This window comes from Nomascus leucogenys, chromosome 22a (genome assembly GCF_006542625.1).
Source record: "Nomascus leucogenys isolate Asia chromosome 22a, Asia_NLE_v1, whole genome shotgun sequence".
In the NCBI taxonomy this organism is placed as follows: Eukaryota; Metazoa; Chordata; class Mammalia; order Primates; family Hylobatidae; genus Nomascus; species Nomascus leucogenys.
In genome coordinates this window covers 119,257,706-119,275,887 of record NC_044402.1, presented here as the reverse complement: position 1 = coordinate 119,275,887, position 18,182 = coordinate 119,257,706, and the positions used below count along the sequence as shown (strand labels likewise).

Here is an 18,182-nt window from a genome sequence, read left to right as displayed (position 1 = left end):
CGAACATAAGCAGATAAAATAATTAGCTCAAGAAACTTATAGGAATCAAGGAGAGAATTGGAAATAGAATTCAAGAGCCCCCTGGGCTGTGTTCCTTCTTAAGAGATCTTTGAAAATATACTTCTCTTTCTGACCACGTAGAGTAGCAACAGAAAATTCAAACAACAGGAGTAATGCATCATAAGGTTTCCCTTGGAATCGCCTAGACTCTCTGGAATTTCACAGTAGGATGGAGAGTTACAGTAAGAAGATGAAACTGATGGCTACTAAAATTCAGCATTTCAGATTTTAAAAGGAATCTAAGTTCTGTCTCAGACAAATTAAATGTAGTTATATCCCCACTTCCCTGTCCTAAAGACATAGGAGCTATGCCATGAGATTAGGAAACTGTTCAGCAGAGTATTTCCCTAAAGTCCTATACATCCTATAAATGTTTACCTGGGGTTATCTGAAAGTCGAAGGTAACATCTCACTACATGCTTCAGCAGACGGGCAGAAGGCTCTTTGGATAGCTGCAGGACCATCTTACCCTGTTTCCCCCAAAATAAGGGGAGGGGTTGGAAAAAACACACAAAACACAAACAAATTCTAATTGACATCAGAGATCAGACAGTCCAAGAATCATAAAAGGTTCCAAAATTGTTATTTCTAGTCAGAAGACTGAAGTTGTTCAATGCCAGTTATAAAGAGATTAAGCTTGTGATGAGAAGTAGTTGTAAAGGGGACAGATGAAAGAACTCACCAAGATCATGGCAACATGGGAGAAACGCTCATATGTCTGACATATATAAGCCAAACCAGTGTCATCTAACAAGATCTTCTGGAGGATGAATGTGGCAACCTGAAGCAAAACAAAATCGAAGAGTTCATAAAGTTGCTTAATCTTCTCACTTTCTACTCATTTTCCCAGGCATGACTATCAGTCAGAAAATTGAGCAAGCAGGGATCCTTGTATATTATGTACAACTTTATCATATATGTATAGTACAAAGAATAATAAATATTACCATATTGAACATTACTTTGTACCAGTTTTTTTTTCTAGAGGCTTTACATGCTTATCTTATTTTTATAATAAATCGATGAGGTAGGTACCATTATTATTCTCACTTTATATACAAGGGTAGGTTCTGCGTAATTATCAAATTCTTAAAAACTCAGAGACCTTCTCATTTATAGAGTACCTACTATGTGCCAGGTATAACTGTTAATCAATAATGCACCAGGTTAAGATCCCAAGTGACAAAGTTACTGTGGCAGAGCTGAGATCCAAGCCTCATTTGAATATCTAAGGCTCTTCTCTTTTCCATAGCCCAAGATGATTTATTCAGCTATGCCTCCTCTCTTCCAGATGAAGTAAGGCCTTTCTTTTTTTTGTTTCTTTTCTTTTCTTTTTTTTAGATGGAGTCTCACTCTGTCGCCCAGACTGGAGTGCAGTGGCTCCATCTCAGCTCACTGCAACCTCTGCCACCCTCGTTCAACTGATTCTCCTGCCTCAGCCTCCCGAGTAGCTAGGATTACAGGCTCCTGCCACCATGCCTGGCTAATTTTCGTATTTTTAGTAGAGACGGGGTTTCACCATCTTGGCCAGGCTGGGCTTGAATTCCTTGACCTCGTGATCCACCTGCCTTGACCTACCAAAGTGCTGGGATTACAGGCGTGAGCCACTGCACTCAGCTGAGGTAAGGCCTTTTTTGTTCTTAGAAGATCTTGAAGAAATAAGATTTTTAAGCTTCTCTTTGAAGATTATTCTAACAGTAATAAAACATATCCTGGCTGTGAAGCTTATATGTGGCCTCAATTTTTCCCTCAACTTGAGCTCATTAGCTCTTACATAGAAGAGATATTAAAATATTAGTTTAATTTAAATCAGACAATCATGATAATGATACTCTTTCTTGGCTGCTCATCAAAATGAATTGTGGAATTATTTTACTATTTTACTGGGGTTATAACACTGTAGTAGGCTGAATAATGGCTCTCAAAGATATCCACGCCCTAATCACCAAACTCTGCAAATGTTACCTTAAATGAAAAATGGGACTTTGCAGATGTGATTAAGTTAAGGATCTTGAGATGGGAGATTATCGCTGTTTATCCAAGTAGGCCTTAAATGTAATAACGAAGTTTCCTTAAAAGCGATGTAGAGAAGGCCAGACAAAGTGGCCCATGCTGGTAATCTCAGCACTTTGGGAGGCCAAGATGGGAGGATTGCTTGAGGCCAGGAGTTCAAGGATGTAGTGAGTTATGATTACGCCACTGCATTCCAGCCTGGGCGACAGAGAAAACCCCATCTCTTAAAAAAAACCAAAAAACAAAAAACGAAAAACAACAACAACAAAAAAAAGAGAGATGTAGAGAGAGATTTTTTTTTTTTTAGACGGAGTCTCGCTTTGTCGCCCAGGCTGGAGTGCAGTGGCGCAATCTCGGCTCACTGCTAGCTCCGCCTCCCGGGTTCACGCCATTCTTCTGCCTCAGCCTCTCTGAGTAGCTGGGACTACAGGCGCCCGCCACCACGCCCGGCTAAGTTTTTTGTATTTTTAGTAGAGACGGGGTTTCACCGTGGTCTCCATCTCCTGACCTCGTGATCCGCCCGCCTCGGCCTCCCAAAGTGCTGGGATTACAAGCGTGAGCCACCGCGCCCGGCCGTAGAGAGAGATTTTACCGCAAAGGAGAAAGTAATGTGACAAGCAGAGAGAGATTTGAACATGCCACATCGCTGGCTCTGAAGAGGGAGGGGGCCATAATCCAGGGAATGCAAGAAATGCAGTTCTAGAAGCTGAAAAAGTCAAGAAAAAGACTCTCCTCTGTATCCTCCAGAGAAAGCATGACCCTCCTGATACATTGACTTTAGATTGGTGAAACTCATTCAGAACTTGTGACTTTCAAAACTATAAAACAGTAAACTTGCATTGTTTTAAGCCCCTAACCTTGTAGCTTGTGATAATTTGTTATAGCAGCAGGTTATATAGGAACCTAACATAAACATATACACAGTAAAGTGTGTTAAGTGCACTAATCTTAAGTGTACCTTGAATTTTTACCTATGTACACATTATGTACTATAACCAGATTAAAATATAGAATATTGTATAAAATACAGAATATTTGGGAGGTGGAGGCAGGCAGATTGCCTGAGCTTAGGAGTTCAAGACTAGCATGGGCTACATGGCGAAACTCCATCTCTACTAAAAATACAAAAAATTAGCTGGGTATGGTGGTGTGTGCCTGTAGTCCCAGCTACTCAGGAGGCTGAGGCATGAGAATTGCTTGAACCTGGGAGGCGGAGGTTGCAGTGAGCCAAGATCACTCCACTTCACTCCAGCCTGGGTGACAGAGTGAGACGGTCTCAAAAAAAAAAAAAAAAAGAAAAGAAAAAAGCAGTATTTCTACCAACTCAGGATTCCATCATTCCCTTATACCTTTCCCCAGTCAATGTCCTTCCCTCAGAGGTAACCACGAATCCAACTTACTGCCAGTAATTGGCTTTGCTTGTTCTTAAACTTCACATGATCAACATACAGTATGAATTCCCATGTGTCTGGCTTCTTTTGCTCAACAATGCCTTTGACAGTCATCCATACGTTGAATATTTAAAATAAAAAGCTTAAAAATAGCCAGGTAGGCTGGGTGTGGTGGCTCACGCCTGAAATCCCAACACTTTGGGAGGCCGAGGTGGGCGGATCACGAGGTCAGGAGATCGAGACCATCCTGGCTAACACAGTGAAACCCCGTCTCTACTAAAAATACAAAAAATTAGCCAGGCGAGGTGGCGGGTGCCTACAGTCCCAGCTGCTCAGGAGGCTGAGGCAGGGGAATGGCGTGAACCCTGGCGGGGCGGAGCCTGCAGTGAGCCGAGATTGCGCCACTGCACTCCAGCCTGGGGGAGAGCGAGACTCTGTCTCAAAAAAAAAAAAATAGCCAGGTATAGGGATGTGTGCCAGTATCAAAGCTACCTACTCCAGAGAGGGAAGTGGGAAGACTGCTTGAGCCCCGGAGTTCAAGGCTATAGTGTGCCATTATCATGGCTGTGAATAGCCACTGCATTCCAGCCTGGGCAACATAGTGAAACTTCGTCTCTTTAAAAACAATAAATTGGCCAGGCACAGTGGTTCATGCTTGTACTCCTAGTACTATGGCAAAAGGCAGGAAGATCCTTTGAGCCCAGGAGTTTAAGAGTAGCCCAGGCAACATAGGGAGACCTTGTCTTTACAAAAAATAAAAATAATTAGCTGAGTGTGGTGGAGCAGGCATGTGGTCCCACCTACTTGTGAAGCTGAGGTGGGAGGATCAACTGAGCCTAGGAGGTCGAGGCTGCAGTGAGCCATGCCTCTCTACTCCAGCCTGGGTGACAGAGAGAGATCCTGTCTCTAAATAAATAAATAATTAAAAATTAAAAAACCAGTGCTCACTTAGACAGCACATATACTAAAATTGGAACAACACAGAGAAGATTAGTGTGGCCCTGTGAGAAGATAATACACAAATTCATGAAGCATTCCATATATATCTTTTTAAAAGTAAAAAACCAAAAAAAATCATTATATCTGCTTACACCCAAGAATATTTGTTAGACTAAAAAAGTAATTTAATGTGACAAGGCACATTTTAGAGCAGAGATTGAATACTACCCAAAATAGTCAGCAATATGGAAAAGTAATCTTGAAAAAAATCAAATAATATGAAATTTAAAAATTGAAAGTGATTAGAGAAAAAAATATGAAAGACAGATAATAGAGCATAACTGATGTTGTTGAACCAAGAGGCTTGAACAAATAAAAGAGAAAAATATACAAATCAACAAAAAAGACACAAGTAATATGCTCTTTCAGAAAAAAATTGAGGCTGGGTACAGTTCACGCCTGTAATCCCAGCACTTTGGGAGGCCGAGGCGGGCGGATTATCTGAGGTCAGGAGTTCAAGACCAGCCTGGCCAACATGACGAAACCCAATCTCTACTAAAAATACAAAAAAAAAAATTTGCCGGGAGTGGCGGTGTGTGCCTGTAGTCCCAGCTATGTGGGAGGCTGAGGCAGAAGAATTGCTTGAACCTGATAGGTGGAGGGTGCAGTGAGCTGAGATTACGTCACTCCATCTCAAAAAAAAAGGGCTGGGTGGAGTGGCTCACAACCGTAATCCCAGCACTTTGGGAGGCTGAGGCGGACAGATCACCCGAGGTCAGGAGTTCAACACCAGCCTGGTTAATACAGTGAAACCCAATTTCTACTAAAAATACAAATATTAGCTGGGCATGGTGGCACACGCCTGTAGTACCAGCTACTTGGGAGGCTGAGGCAGGAGAATTGCTTGAACCTGGGAGGCAGAGGTTGCAATGAGCTGAGATTACACCACTGCACTCCAGCCTGGGTGACACAGCGAGACTTCATCTCAGAGGAAAAAAAAAAAAGGATATATGATTATCAAATGAACTTTAAAAATAATAAAAGACACTTGTAGGTAACCACACAAAAAAGTAAGTTCACCTAAAACAGGAAAGAATTAGGCTGACCCTGAGACTTCTCTGAAATATTCAATGTTAGAAGACAAAAGGACTATGGCAATAGAGGTCTGAGACAAAACAATGAGGTAAGAATTCTGTACAATGAGTAAGAATTCTGTACCTTGTCATGTTGTCATTCACGGTTAAAGTACATAGCAAGCAGAAGCTCAAGTACATATAATTGATTATGTATTTAAAAAAAGCCTGGTTATAGAAGGAACAGGATTGAAATTTTAAAATTAAAAAAATGAAACTGTAATAATATACTTAGAATTTACCTATGGAGTGAGATGTGGGTTTGGAGAAAAGAAATTTAGTGTTTAACTTGATTTTCTTCTGAATGGTTTGGGTTTTTCAATAATTGTTTTATAATAATTTTTATTCAAAAGAGAAAAAATATTCATACAAATTTCAAAAGCTTGAAGACAGAAAATGATCCCAGGACCATAAGGAAGCAGCTCAAGAGTCAACACAATGTAAAATCTAAGTTAAAAGCACATACTGTTTTAGAAAGTTCACTTCCAGATTCCATAATTCGCAAACATAAAGGGATAATTTCTGTTGTCAATAAAAAGTTGATTACTTCTTGTTCATCTGTTTTCACCAGGGCCCCTAAAGAAAATAAGGACAAACAAAATTACTTTACAGTTAGGGTTTCCAGTTAACATTAACTTCGAACTGCTTATCCAGTGAATTATGAACTTAAATAACAGAACACAAACTGGGATTTGTTAAAGGAATCAGATTCACACTTGTACTAAAAAAAAAAAAAAAAAATAGGAAGAGGGCGGCGCAGTAGCTCACACCTGTAATCCCAGCACTTTGGGAGGCCGAGGCGGGCAGATCACTTGAGGTCAGGAGTTCAAGACCAGCCTGGACAACATGGTGAAATCCAGTCTCTACTAAAAATACAAAAATTAGCAAGGCATGGTGGCAGGCTCCTGTAATGCCAGCTACTCGGGAAGCTGAGGCAGGAGAATCAATTGAACCTGAGAGGTTACAGTGAGCTGAGATCGCACCACTGCACTGTAGTCTGGGTGACAGACTCTCTCTTAAAAAAAAAAAAAAAAAAGACCATGCTTTCTGCACTAAATTGTCTTTGTACCTTTGTCAAAAATCAACTGACCATATATGTGTGGGTCTATTTCTGCACTCTTCATTTGGCTCCAACGGTCTGTAAATTTTTCTTTTCTCCAATATTACATTGCCTTGACTACTACAGTTTTCCAGTAGGTGTGAACTCAGGTAGTATATGTCTTCCAACTTTGTTCTTTTAAAGAAATGTTTGGATATTCTAGTTCCTTTGGCTTTCCATATAAATCTTAGGATCAGTCTATCAGAAGGCTGCCATAACAAAATACCATAGACTGGTGGCTTAAACAACTGAAATTTATTGTCTCATTGTTCTAGCAGCTGAAAGTCTGAGATCAGGCTGGGCACAGTGGCTCACACCTGTAATCACAGCACTTCGGGAGGCTGAGGCAGCTGGATCACCTGAGGTCAGGAGTGCCAAGACCAGCCTGGCCAACATGGTGAAACCCTGTCTCTATTAAAAATACAAAAATTAGCCGGGTGTGGTGGCGCACACCTGTAGTCCCAGCTACTCGGGATGCTGAGGCAGGAGAATTGCTAGAACCCAGGAGGCAGAGGGTGCAGTGAGCCAAAATTATGCCACTGCACTCTAGCCTGGGCAACAGAGCAAGAATCTGTCTCAAAAAAAAAAAAAAAAAAAAAAAAAAAAGCTGAGATCAGGGTGCCAGCATGGTATGGTATAGTTCTTGTAAAGGCTCTCTTCCTGGCTTGTAGATGGCCAGCTTCTCACTAGGTCCTCACATGGCAGAGAGCGAACGAGGGAGAACAAGCACTTTGGTGTCTCTTCTTATAAGAATACTAACCTCATCATGAGGGCCATGTCCTCATCTAAACCCAATTATCTTTCAAAGGTCCCATCTCCAAATGCCATGACATGAGGGGGTAGGGTTTCAAAGCATGAAATTTTGGGGAGGACACAATTCAGTCCATAGCAGTCAGCCTGCCAATTTCTAAAAAAAATGCTGCTGGGATTTTGCTGGAATTACTCTGAATCTATAGATCAGTTTGGGGAGAATGAACAACTTAACAATACTGAATCATTGATACACCAATCAATGAACATGGTTTATCTCCGCATTTTATTTCATTAGAAATCAGTTTTGTAGTTTTCAGTTATAGATCATGCATATATTTTTAAAGATTTATATCCAAATTTTCACGTTTTGGTGCTGTTATAAATGGCAGTTTAAAAAAATTTCAGCTGGGTGCAAGGGCTCACAACTGTAATCCCAGCACTTTGGGAGACCAAGGTGGGAGAACCATTTGAGCCCAGAAGTTTGAGACAAGCCTGGGCAACAAAAAGTGAGACCTTGTCTCTACAAAAAAATAAAAAAATGTAGCCAGGTGTGGTGGCATGTGCCTATGGTCCCAGCTTCTCAAGGCTGAAGTGGGTGGGTTTGTGTGATCCCAGGAGTTTGAGGGTGTAGTGAGCCATGATCACGCCACTGCACTCAAGAGTGGGCGACAGAGTAAGACCTTGTCTCAAAAAAAAAAAAAAAAATTTCCTATTGCTCATTGCTAGTAAATGGGAATTTAATTTTTTTTTTTTTTTTTGAGTCTCCCTCTGCTGCCCAGGCTAGAGTGCAGTGGCGTGATCTTGGCTCACTGCAATCACTGCATCTCCACCTCCCAGGTTCAAGAGATTCTCTTGCCTCAGCCTCCCCAGCAGCTGGGACTACAGGCACATGCCACCACGCCTGGCTAATTTTTGCCTTTTTTTTTTTTTTTTAGTAGAGACTAAAAAAAAAGTAGATGAAAAAATTTAACTAGGTGAACTGACAGATTCATATTCCTGGAGTTACGGGAGAATTACAGGTTTTCAGAATGCTTAGTGTATTTGACATGCATATTCTTAGGGCATTTCAGATATACAAAGCATTCTGGTATTAGAAGTAAGAAAAACAAACAAAAAAAGACAGTGGTGTATGCCCGTGCCCATGGTCCCTATTACTTGGGAGGCTGAGGCAGGAGGATCACTTGAGCCTAGGAGTTCAAGTCCAGCCTGGGTAACACAGCAAGGCCCTAACAGAAAGAAAATAAAAGAAGAGAAGAGAAGAGAGAAGGGAAGAGGAGAAGTCCCAAATTTGAACTCTTATTCCTTTAATAATACTCTTTATATATTAAATCAAGTTCTTATGCTTTATACTCCCTACAATTCCAGCAAATGTTTCTACATATATGCTGAATTTAATCCCAAATGTTGGATCTCAAAGCCTTATTAACAACACTTAGAAGAGTGCTTGATATGGGCCGGGCGCGGTGGCTCAAGCCTGTAATCCTAGCACTTTGGGAGGCCGAGGTGGGTGGATCACAAGGTCAGGAGTTGAGACCATCCTGGCCAACATGGTGAAACCCTGTCTCTACTAAAAATACAAAAAAATTAGCAGGGCGTGGTGGCGGGTGCCTGTAGTCCCAGCTACTCGGGAGGCTGCGGCAGGAGAATGGTGTGAACCCGGGAGGTGGAGCTTGCAGTGAGCCAAGATGGTGTCACTGCACTCCAGCCTGGGAGACAGAGCCAGACTCTGTCTCAAAAAAAATAAAAACAAACAAACAAACAAACAAACAAACAAAGAGTGCTTGATAGGAGTCATCATGTTCCTGATACTTATTGATTAGTGAATGAGACAACCTCAAAGACAAAAATGAATGACTGGTGTACAAAAATCATAAGTGGCAAGACAAAACACCCAACTTAGACTACTACTGTGAGTATTTCAGGCTTGCAAAACAATTCTAATAACTTACCAATAACTCCAAGGCTGGTGAGCCGAAGATACTCAAAGGGACGTGTTTTGCTGACAGTGTGCAAAAAGGGGTACAAAAAAAGTGGGATGTGTGCTGCGAGAAACGCTGACCTGGAAGAAAACAATAATTACATTCACAGCCCAGGGTTGATTTCTAAGGATCCTGAACTTTCAGATTTCTAGGTGGTTAATTCTGTAAGGCCTTAACATTGTCAGAGCAAGGAATCCTTAGGAAAACAATGTTACTGGTCATTAGTCTCAACCAATGATTCTCAAATGGGGTAAATTTTGCCCCCTGGAGGACATGTGGCAATGTCTGGAGACATTTTTGATTGTCACAACTTAGGATTATGAAGCACTATTGGCATCCACTGGGAAGAGGCCAGAGATGCCATTAAACATCCTACAATGCACGGGACAGTCCTCTCCTGCCCTCTCCTTCCCACCACAAAGATTCATCCAGCCCCAAATGGTAATGGTGCCAAAGCTGAAAATCCTAGTCCAGGTCACAGTGGTTAAGAAAACATGATTTTCCCTGTAATCAGCAGAAAGTACCTTACAAACTGATTAACTTAAAATATCCAATTGTGGATTTTAAAACATAGACCACAAAATGCTATTAAGTGTCCAAGAGATTGTCCTAGATTACCTCCCTCACCTATGACTGAACAATAGTATTCACAGGTGCAGTCGAATAAACCTTACAAACCAAGACAACAAAACAAAGCAGCCATTATCAGGCTTACCTGCTATACTTTAATAAGCACATTCTTCTTTTTTTGTTAAGGCATTTCAGATACACAAACCATTCTGAAAACAGTTTAGTCAGGCAACTAATATGGAAATCAGTCTATTATTTTATTTATAGTTACACCTTGTAGAAGAGCCAACGCCCAAGATTCTTAACACTCAAAGTACTCTTGCATTTTTGTTAAGTGCTTAAAAGTAATTTTCTTAGTAACTTCTCTAAAGCTGTGTAAGGTCAGTGCCAACCTAGCATTCATATTTCATAAGGAAACTTGACAAAGAGGAAAGGCTTTAATAAGATGACTATTAAGTGCCTTTGGGGCCATAAAAGCCCACAAAGTAGATTCCTTAACAGGATTTCCCTTTTCTTAACTTTTTAGATATGACAGGTGGCAAAAATATTTTAACTTACATGCCAATTCTCGTCTATTATAGAGGCCACCCAGAATGCTATGTTAAGAAGGATTCTGAAGTCAAATCTGGGTTCAGTGGGGCAAAAGTGCTGGAAAAATATTTACTAAACTCCTCTTATATGCCATGCACTATGCCTCACAGATGACATAGTGTGAATAACAGGTTAGGGAGTGAGAAGTAGCTGTATGCCTGATACCTTTCCTGTATGTGAACCTTGTTTCTTTAAAGTTCATTGGGTAAAAGTAAGAATCCGGAAGACCAGAAGAGAGAGAGGGAGACACACACACATATGCGCATGCACGCGCTCTCTCTCTCTCTCTCTCTCCTGCATGCCCTTCCTTTTATTATTCAGAGAAAGTTTAGGACCATATTCAATGTACATCTCCCCCAAGTGACTCACCCAAAGCATTTACCTGGTTTCTGGATGTGATGCTACACATTGGAGTAATGCCAGAGCATTGCAAACTCTGTTAGACTGGTGTGCTGTCAAGGTCGGTGGGTTGATAGATGGATAAATATTTACAATTTCCTAAAAAATGGAAATCAGCATCAGATGAATAAGGAATAACTAAAAATTAATTCCCATGGTAATAAAGCGAAAAAAAAAAGGCAAATAAAATAGCTCTTAATTCTGTGCATCTTTTAAGAACTCAATCATCAAAGAGGGAGCAGAAATAATGCTCATATCCTTTCATCACAAACTTACTTGGCTGAGACTAGCTAAGACATTTCTACATTTATCTCTAGGAAGATTTCCTTTTTTTTTGAGACGGAGTCTCGCTCTGTCCCCCAGGCTGGAGTGCAGTGGCACAATCTCGGCTCACTGCAAGCTCTGCCTCCTGGGTTCACACCATTCTCCTGCCTCAGTCTCCAGAGTAGCTGGGACTATAGGCGCCCGCCACCACGCCCTGCTAATTTTTTGTATTTTTAGTAGAGACGGGGTTTTACCGTGTTAGCCAGGATGGTCTCGAACTGCTGACCTCGTGATCCGCCCATCTCGGCCTCCCAAAGTGCTGGGATTACAGGCGTGAGCCACTGTGCCCAGCCTAGGAAGATTTCTATGGAGGCAAATGTAGTCATCTACACTTCCTCTTACATTCTCCAGCTACTGAGCTATCAGTTGAGGGATACTCAAATTTTTATAATCCCTCCTTTTGCTAGCATCCTGCTTTAAGTTACAGTGATGAGATCACTGGCCAGAAAGTGTTAAGTCAACCACAGTGACTCATAAAGAAGTTTGAATTTGGTTAGGTAGTAACATGGTAAGGACATGAATCAATGGGTGGGGATATGTATAAATAGCAGTGAATATATGCACTATCTGTCAAAAAGTAATGATTTACTCAATACAATTCCATTTACATTTTTTTTCATTTTATTTGAGACAGGGTCTCACTCTGTAATCCAGGCAGAGTGCAGTGGCATGATCATGGCTCACTGCAGCCTCCAACTCCTGGGCTCAATTGATCCTCCCACTTCAGCCTCCCAAGTAGCTGGGATTACAGTAGTGTACCACCAAGCCTGGCTAATTTTTGTATTTTTTGTAGAAATGGTGTTTTGCCATGTTGCCCAGGCTGGTCTCGAACTCCTGGGCTCAAGCAATCCTCCTAACTCAGTCTGCCAAACTGCTGGGATTACAAGCATGAGCCACTGCACCCGGCTACAATTTTCCATTTACATTATTTGTAAAACTTTTACATAGAAAAACGTTCCCATAACAAAGATCAGTTTCTTGGCTAAATGCAATAGAAATGGAATGTGAATTTACTTAAGAGTTGAAAAGTTAATCTAATTGTTAGGAATTTTGGGGCAATACTTTAATGGATGATCATGCCACTACCTAGGTATTTTGGTATTGTTACCAATTAATTAGCCACCAGTGACCATTCTGGTTTGAACTGAACTTCAATTATCTATTCTTTAATGTACAACTGTACCCACCTTTAATACTACAGCTGTTATATCTTCAACATTTCCTTTCCAGGCCAGGCATGGTGGCTCACGCCTGGAATCCCAACACTTTGGGAGGCCGTGGTGGGTGGATCATGAGGTCAGGAGTTCAAGATCAGCCTGACCAACATGGTGAAACTCCGTATCTACTAAAAATTAAAAAAAAAAAATAGCCGGGCGTGATGATGCAGGCCTGTAATCCCAGCTACTCAGGAGGCTGAGGCAAGAGAACCGCTTGAACCCGGGAGGCAGAGGTTGCAGTGAGCCAGGATTGAGCCATTGCACTCCAGTCTAGGCAACAGAGCGAGACTCCGTCTCAAAAAAAATAAAAAATAAAAAAGAAAACAAACAAACAAAAAACCCAAAAAAACATTTGTTTTCCATAGAATATATTGTACCTTGTGGTCCTTACACTCTACTTTCCACCTTCCTCCCCGTCATGTAGATTTATCTTACAGTACTCCTAAAGCTGTGTTTGTCAAAGTGTAGTTCTTAGATCACCTGCATCACAATCACCTGGGGGAGGTGAAAGTGCTTATTAAAATATAGATTAAAATATAGGGCCCACCTCAGACTGACTAAACTGAATCTCTTGGGTAAGGATCCAAGAATCTGCATTTTAACAAATACCTCAGACCTTTCTAAAACAGGTTCTTACAAATGCAGTTTTTTAAAGAATCATCCTCCTAAAGTCTTCATTTGGGCAAAGGTAAAGAAATAAACAAGTGTAATGAAAAGAACTCAACTGCCAATCATGGACATGAACCCACCTGTAAAAGTGCTGCAATAGTACCAAATGAATGCCACAGCATGGGTGCAAGGTCAGGAACAGATTCTCGCTTCTTACTTAGCTCCAGCAAAGCATTTTCTCTAGTCTCAGGACTGGACAGCTCATTGATCCACTGATAGATCTTTTCTCTATCCACTTGTGCCAGTGTAGTAGGCACAGGCTTCAGATGAAGACAAGAAAGTAAATATGAGTTTATTGGAGTCAAACCACGTCTTACCCTGCAACAGAGTTTTAGAGGAAATATATTTTTCATGAATACCAGAGGAGCGTTTCTAAATACATACATTTGATGTCAACTATTCAATCTCTTTGGCAGTTACTGATGAAAACCTAAAATGCACACATACCCTTTGATAATTCCATGTTTAGGAATTTATCCCATAGGTATAATTGGGCCGTGCTAAAGACATACCAGGATGTTTACTGTTGCACTGTTTTAAAAGCAGAAAACTGGCCGGGCACGGTGGCACACCCCTGTATTCCCAGTGCTTTGGGAGGCCATGGTGGGTGGATCACTTGAGGTCAGGAGTTTGAGACCAGCCTGGCCAACATGGTGAAACCCCGTCCCTACTAAAAATACAAAAATTAGCTGGGTGTGGTGATGGGCGCCTGTAATCCCAGCTACTCAGGAGGCTGAGACAGGAGAATTGCTTGAACTTGGGAGGTGGAGGTTGCAGTGACCCGAGATAGCGCCACTGCACTCCAGCCTGGACGACAGAGCAAAAAAAAAAAAAAAAAAAAAAACCAGATGTGGTGGTGCATGCCTGTAGTCCCAGCTACTCAGGAGGCTGAGGCACTAGAATCGCTTGAGCGTGGGAGGTGGAAGTTATAGTGAGCTGAGATTGCACCATTGCACTCCAGCTTGGGCGACAGAATGAGACTCTGTCTCGATAAATAAATAAATAAATGCAGAAAACTGGGCTGGGCGTGGTGGCTCAACACCTGTAATCCCAGCACTTTGGGAGGCCGAGGCAGGTGGATCATGAGGTCAGGAGATCGAGACCATCCTGGCTAACATGGTGAAACCCCATCTCTACTAAAAATACAAAAAAATTAGCTAGGCGTGGTGGTGGGTGCCTGTAGTCCCAGCTACTCGGGAGGCTGAAGCAGGAGAATGGCGTGAACCTGCGAGGTGGAGGTTGCAGTGGGCCGAGATCGCGCCACTGCATTCCAGTCTGGGTGACAGTGCGAGACTCCGTCTCAAAAACAAAAATGCAGAAAACAAACAAGTATCTCTCAATAAGAGACTGGTTAAATACTGGTGGAGCTTTATAATGTGATACTATGTAGTCCTTTAAAAAAAGAAGCAGCTCTCTATATACTGAATATATATTGATACTAAGTAAAAACAATAAAAGGGTTACAGAAGAGCATATAAAATGTTTCCATTAATATACACATATATAAAAATAAAAAATACATATACATTCTTACACATTTACATATAACATTTCTAGAAGGACACATAAAAAACCGTTAACTGGCCGGGCGCGGTGGCTCACGCTTGTAATCCCAGCACTTTGGGAGGCCGAGGCGGGCGGATCACGAGGTCAGGAGATCGAGACCACGGTGAAACCCTGTCTCTACTAAAAATACAAAAAATTAGCCGGGCGTGGTGGCGGGCGCCTGTAGTCCCAGCTACTCGGAGAGGCTGAGGCAGGAGAATGGCGTGAACCCGGGAGGCGGAGCTTGCAGTGAGCCGAGATCGCGCCACTGCACTCCAGCCTGGGCGACAGAGCGAGACTCCGTCTCAAAAAAAAAAAAAAAAAAAAAAAAAAAAAAAAGAAAAAAAACCGTTTACTGTAGTTACCTCTAAGGTTGGGGATTTATAGGGAGACTTACTTTTCATTGTTTACACTAAAACCTTTTGCATAAACTTTTTTTAAAAAACCATACGCATATAATAGTTTTTGAGAGGAAAAAAAAATTATGCCTTCCCATTACTGGTCCCTCCCCAGTGATTCTGACATCCCCCCTCAACTGAGCAGAAAACCTGTAATTTGGAAAAGCTTTCCCTCTTAATGATTCTTCAATATATTCTCTAACTACATCCCTTTGAGAACCATTCATTACTTACTCATGTAGGAAATACACACTTAATAGGGCATGCTTTCATTATTATACTAAAGAATCACAATATTCCCCCCAAATTTGAGTATTTTATAATTCTCTATAGTCATCAAATATCTTTGTGACCTTGATTAAGTTCCTTAATTATTCTTATCTGGAAAAGAAGATGGGAGACTAGAAAAATGATAATTGGTACCCCTAAGCTCTAAACTGCTAACAAATTCCTGGTGATTTCCTGATTTCCATCTCTATGCCCAATATGTTCTGAGGTAATTGCCCCCAACCATGAGAAATAAAAGAGGGCGGGGGGGGGGGGGGGGGGGGGGGGGGGGGAAGCTATCTACACCTGCAGATGAGATCACTAATGTTCAGAGGAATTAACTCACTCAATTTAACCAGGTATGAAGGTATGAAGTTGCATATTCCCGTACTTTTTTGAACTATATTACACAGTTTCTCACAGTACTTACAAGTTCCCAATAGACCTTAGCGTGACAGAATGATGACCTACCCATTGTACAAATGTAAAGACAAAGAACTACCTTTGTTAAAGAACAGAATTAAGCATAAAATAGACTTTGAGGTGGATTCAAATTTACTCTACCCAACTTGAATAATGGCCTTTTAAAAATGGAAGCTTCATTATAAGCTTTTAGCTTAATGTTTATTATTTCACTAGCCTGACAGAAAGAACCACAAGGTGTTCTGCTAAATAGACTGAAATACAATGCAGCTTAAGCTTTAAGTGCCTTACAGTAATCTGCTAAAAGCTGTTTTGTAACTCCCTTCAGGGATGGTCCTCAAGGAATCAATCATAGGCTCTTAGAGCAACAATATGACAGAAGGAATATGGTAGCTTTTTCCCTCCTTTCCCAACAGCAAAAGCAGTGTTGTTCAGGCACTTGCCCTTTCTAGGCAGCCACAAACAGGCCCTCAACTTAAAAACTATTTTTGGAAATGTAATTCCTACCTGAAGATAGGGTATGTGTTTATTTAGAATATTACATCACCCTAGACGCTCAGCAGAAACACAGGATAAAATTTTAGTGTTAAGTTTCCTGCCCAGTCTCTTGGATGACCCCACAATCCAGTAACTAAAGGGGGCCTCACAGATACTGGTCTGGCAATATAGTACCTTTCCTGATTAATCAGTACCCATTTCAGCTGACCTTCCCCAAAGTCTTGTCATACAGATACCACCATCAGTAAACTCCATCACCCCTACTAGAGCCAGTCTGTGACTTGCAGTTGGCACCTTGTACCCCATCTTGCCCTGGTAACCACCGGTTTGCATACCATGACTCCTGAACACCAGGCCGCATCCCTACATATTCTCTTTCTGGAGCTGGCCTGATGCCCGCAGAGAAGACGGCACTGCTGGCAGTGGTGTGGGCACTCTGAAAGGCCAATGCCTGGTGCGTACATGGGTTCCTAAAGCCATGGACACCTGCTGCTAGCAATATTCCAATTTGTGAGATTATTTGTGGGGGCTGCAGCCTCCATGTGATTTTGATTCTACGAGAGCTAGAACCATGTCAAGTGGGTGGTAATGTGGCCCCCCTGGGCACTAGCTTGGTGTTACGGGTTCTGCTGTCATTCTAGCCAAAAGGAGCGCAGTCTGGTGCCAGGAAATATCTAGGGTAGGGATCCTCCTTTTCATCATCCCTGTTGAATTTCACCCCCAATTTAATAGCAGTAGTAAGTTACACCAAGTGAATACCCACCTGTCATGGGATGAATACAATTTTTTAAAAATAAAAATGAGAGCTTAAAACATACAGTGCTTACTCTGCCAGGCACTGTCCTAAATACTTATAATACTTACCAGCACTCTCATTTTATAGATAAGGAAAATCTGAGGCACAGAGAAGTTATTTAAAATTTAAATGGCAAGCTAGGATTTGTACCCAGGCATTCTGGCAACAGGGCCCACACTTTTAACCGCTTTGCTAATGCTGCTTCTTATCTGCCTGAAAGACGAAATCTGATCTAAAGATGACTTTTTTTTTTTTTTTTTTTTTTTGAGATGGAGCCTCGCTCTGTCTCCCAGGCTGGAGTGCAGTGGTGTGATCGCAGCTTACTGCAACCTCTGCCTCCCAGGTTCAAGTGATTCTTCTGCCTCACCCTCCCCGGTAGCTGGGACTACAGGCATATGCCACCATGCCCAGCTGATTTTTGTATTTTTAGCAAAGATGGGACCTCCCCACGTTGGCCAGGCTGATCTCAAACTCCTGAGCTCAACTGATCTGCCTGCCTTAGCCTCCCAAAGCACTGGAATTACAGGTGTAAGCCACTGTGCTCAGCCTAAAAATGACTTTCTAATAAATTATGTTCTTTGACCTAGACAATATAGTTAATACATAAAAATCTCAGACAAAAAGTAAAATGTTATTGGTGGTAGTTCAACAAAATTTGAAAGAACACTCAGTACTATGAACAGTAGCATTGATGTTAGGAGAAATTCTCTACTTACTAAGATTACAAAACACTTAATAGGTATCGTTTTCAGAGAGAAGTCAGTACAATAGTTTGACATAGTTCCCTGTGTTACATTATGGATCAGATGGGGCATAATTTACTTAGTGAGAACCACCAACACACACACATGGACATATAACAAGCAATTTTGTAACACCCATATAGGAATTTCATTGTTTTGGAGAATAAAAAGGAAATATTCTTATATTTTGAGTTATATATTAATTTATATAACCAGATGATTGATAAAATATTTTGGACATCATCCCTAAATAAAACACCAAAACTCAAAATGTATCTTACTCTCCTTCCATATCCCAAGAGTTATTTAGGCCCATCTTTCACAAAAAGAATCTGTAATTGACATCTTTTTAAAAGGAGGTGGGCAGTAGAAGAA

General features: G+C 41.4%; 1 protein-coding gene and 1 non-coding gene across 5 annotated transcripts in view; one reads left to right on the top strand and one right to left on the bottom strand.

The window, feature by feature from the left end:
* Nucleotides 1-18,182, bottom strand: part of CNOT9 (CCR4-NOT transcription complex subunit 9) — a 29,014-nt gene that overhangs the window by 3,287 nt on the left and 7,545 nt on the right. For 2 of the 4 annotated variants that reach the window (XM_004092032.2, XM_012501750.2), the window contains exons 2-7: nucleotides 13,218-13,397; nucleotides 10,911-11,026; nucleotides 9,338-9,447; nucleotides 6,003-6,112; nucleotides 743-841; nucleotides 439-530 (exon numbers count right to left, since the gene is read on the bottom strand). In XM_004092032.2, coding sequence (XP_004092080.1) covers nucleotides 439-530; nucleotides 743-841; nucleotides 6,003-6,112; nucleotides 9,338-9,447; nucleotides 10,911-11,026; nucleotides 13,218-13,397 — 707 coding nt within the window. Of the gene's footprint in view, nucleotides 1-438; nucleotides 531-742; nucleotides 842-6,002; nucleotides 6,113-9,337; nucleotides 9,448-10,910; nucleotides 11,027-13,217; nucleotides 13,742-18,182 lie in introns of those variants that run through there. The other 2 variants (XM_030803055.1, XM_030803053.1) reach the window with 1 other exon arrangement.
* LOC115832564 lies at nucleotides 4,405-4,510 on the top strand. The gene has a single exon (XR_004028095.1). It is a non-coding gene; the product is annotated as a U6 spliceosomal RNA (small nuclear RNA).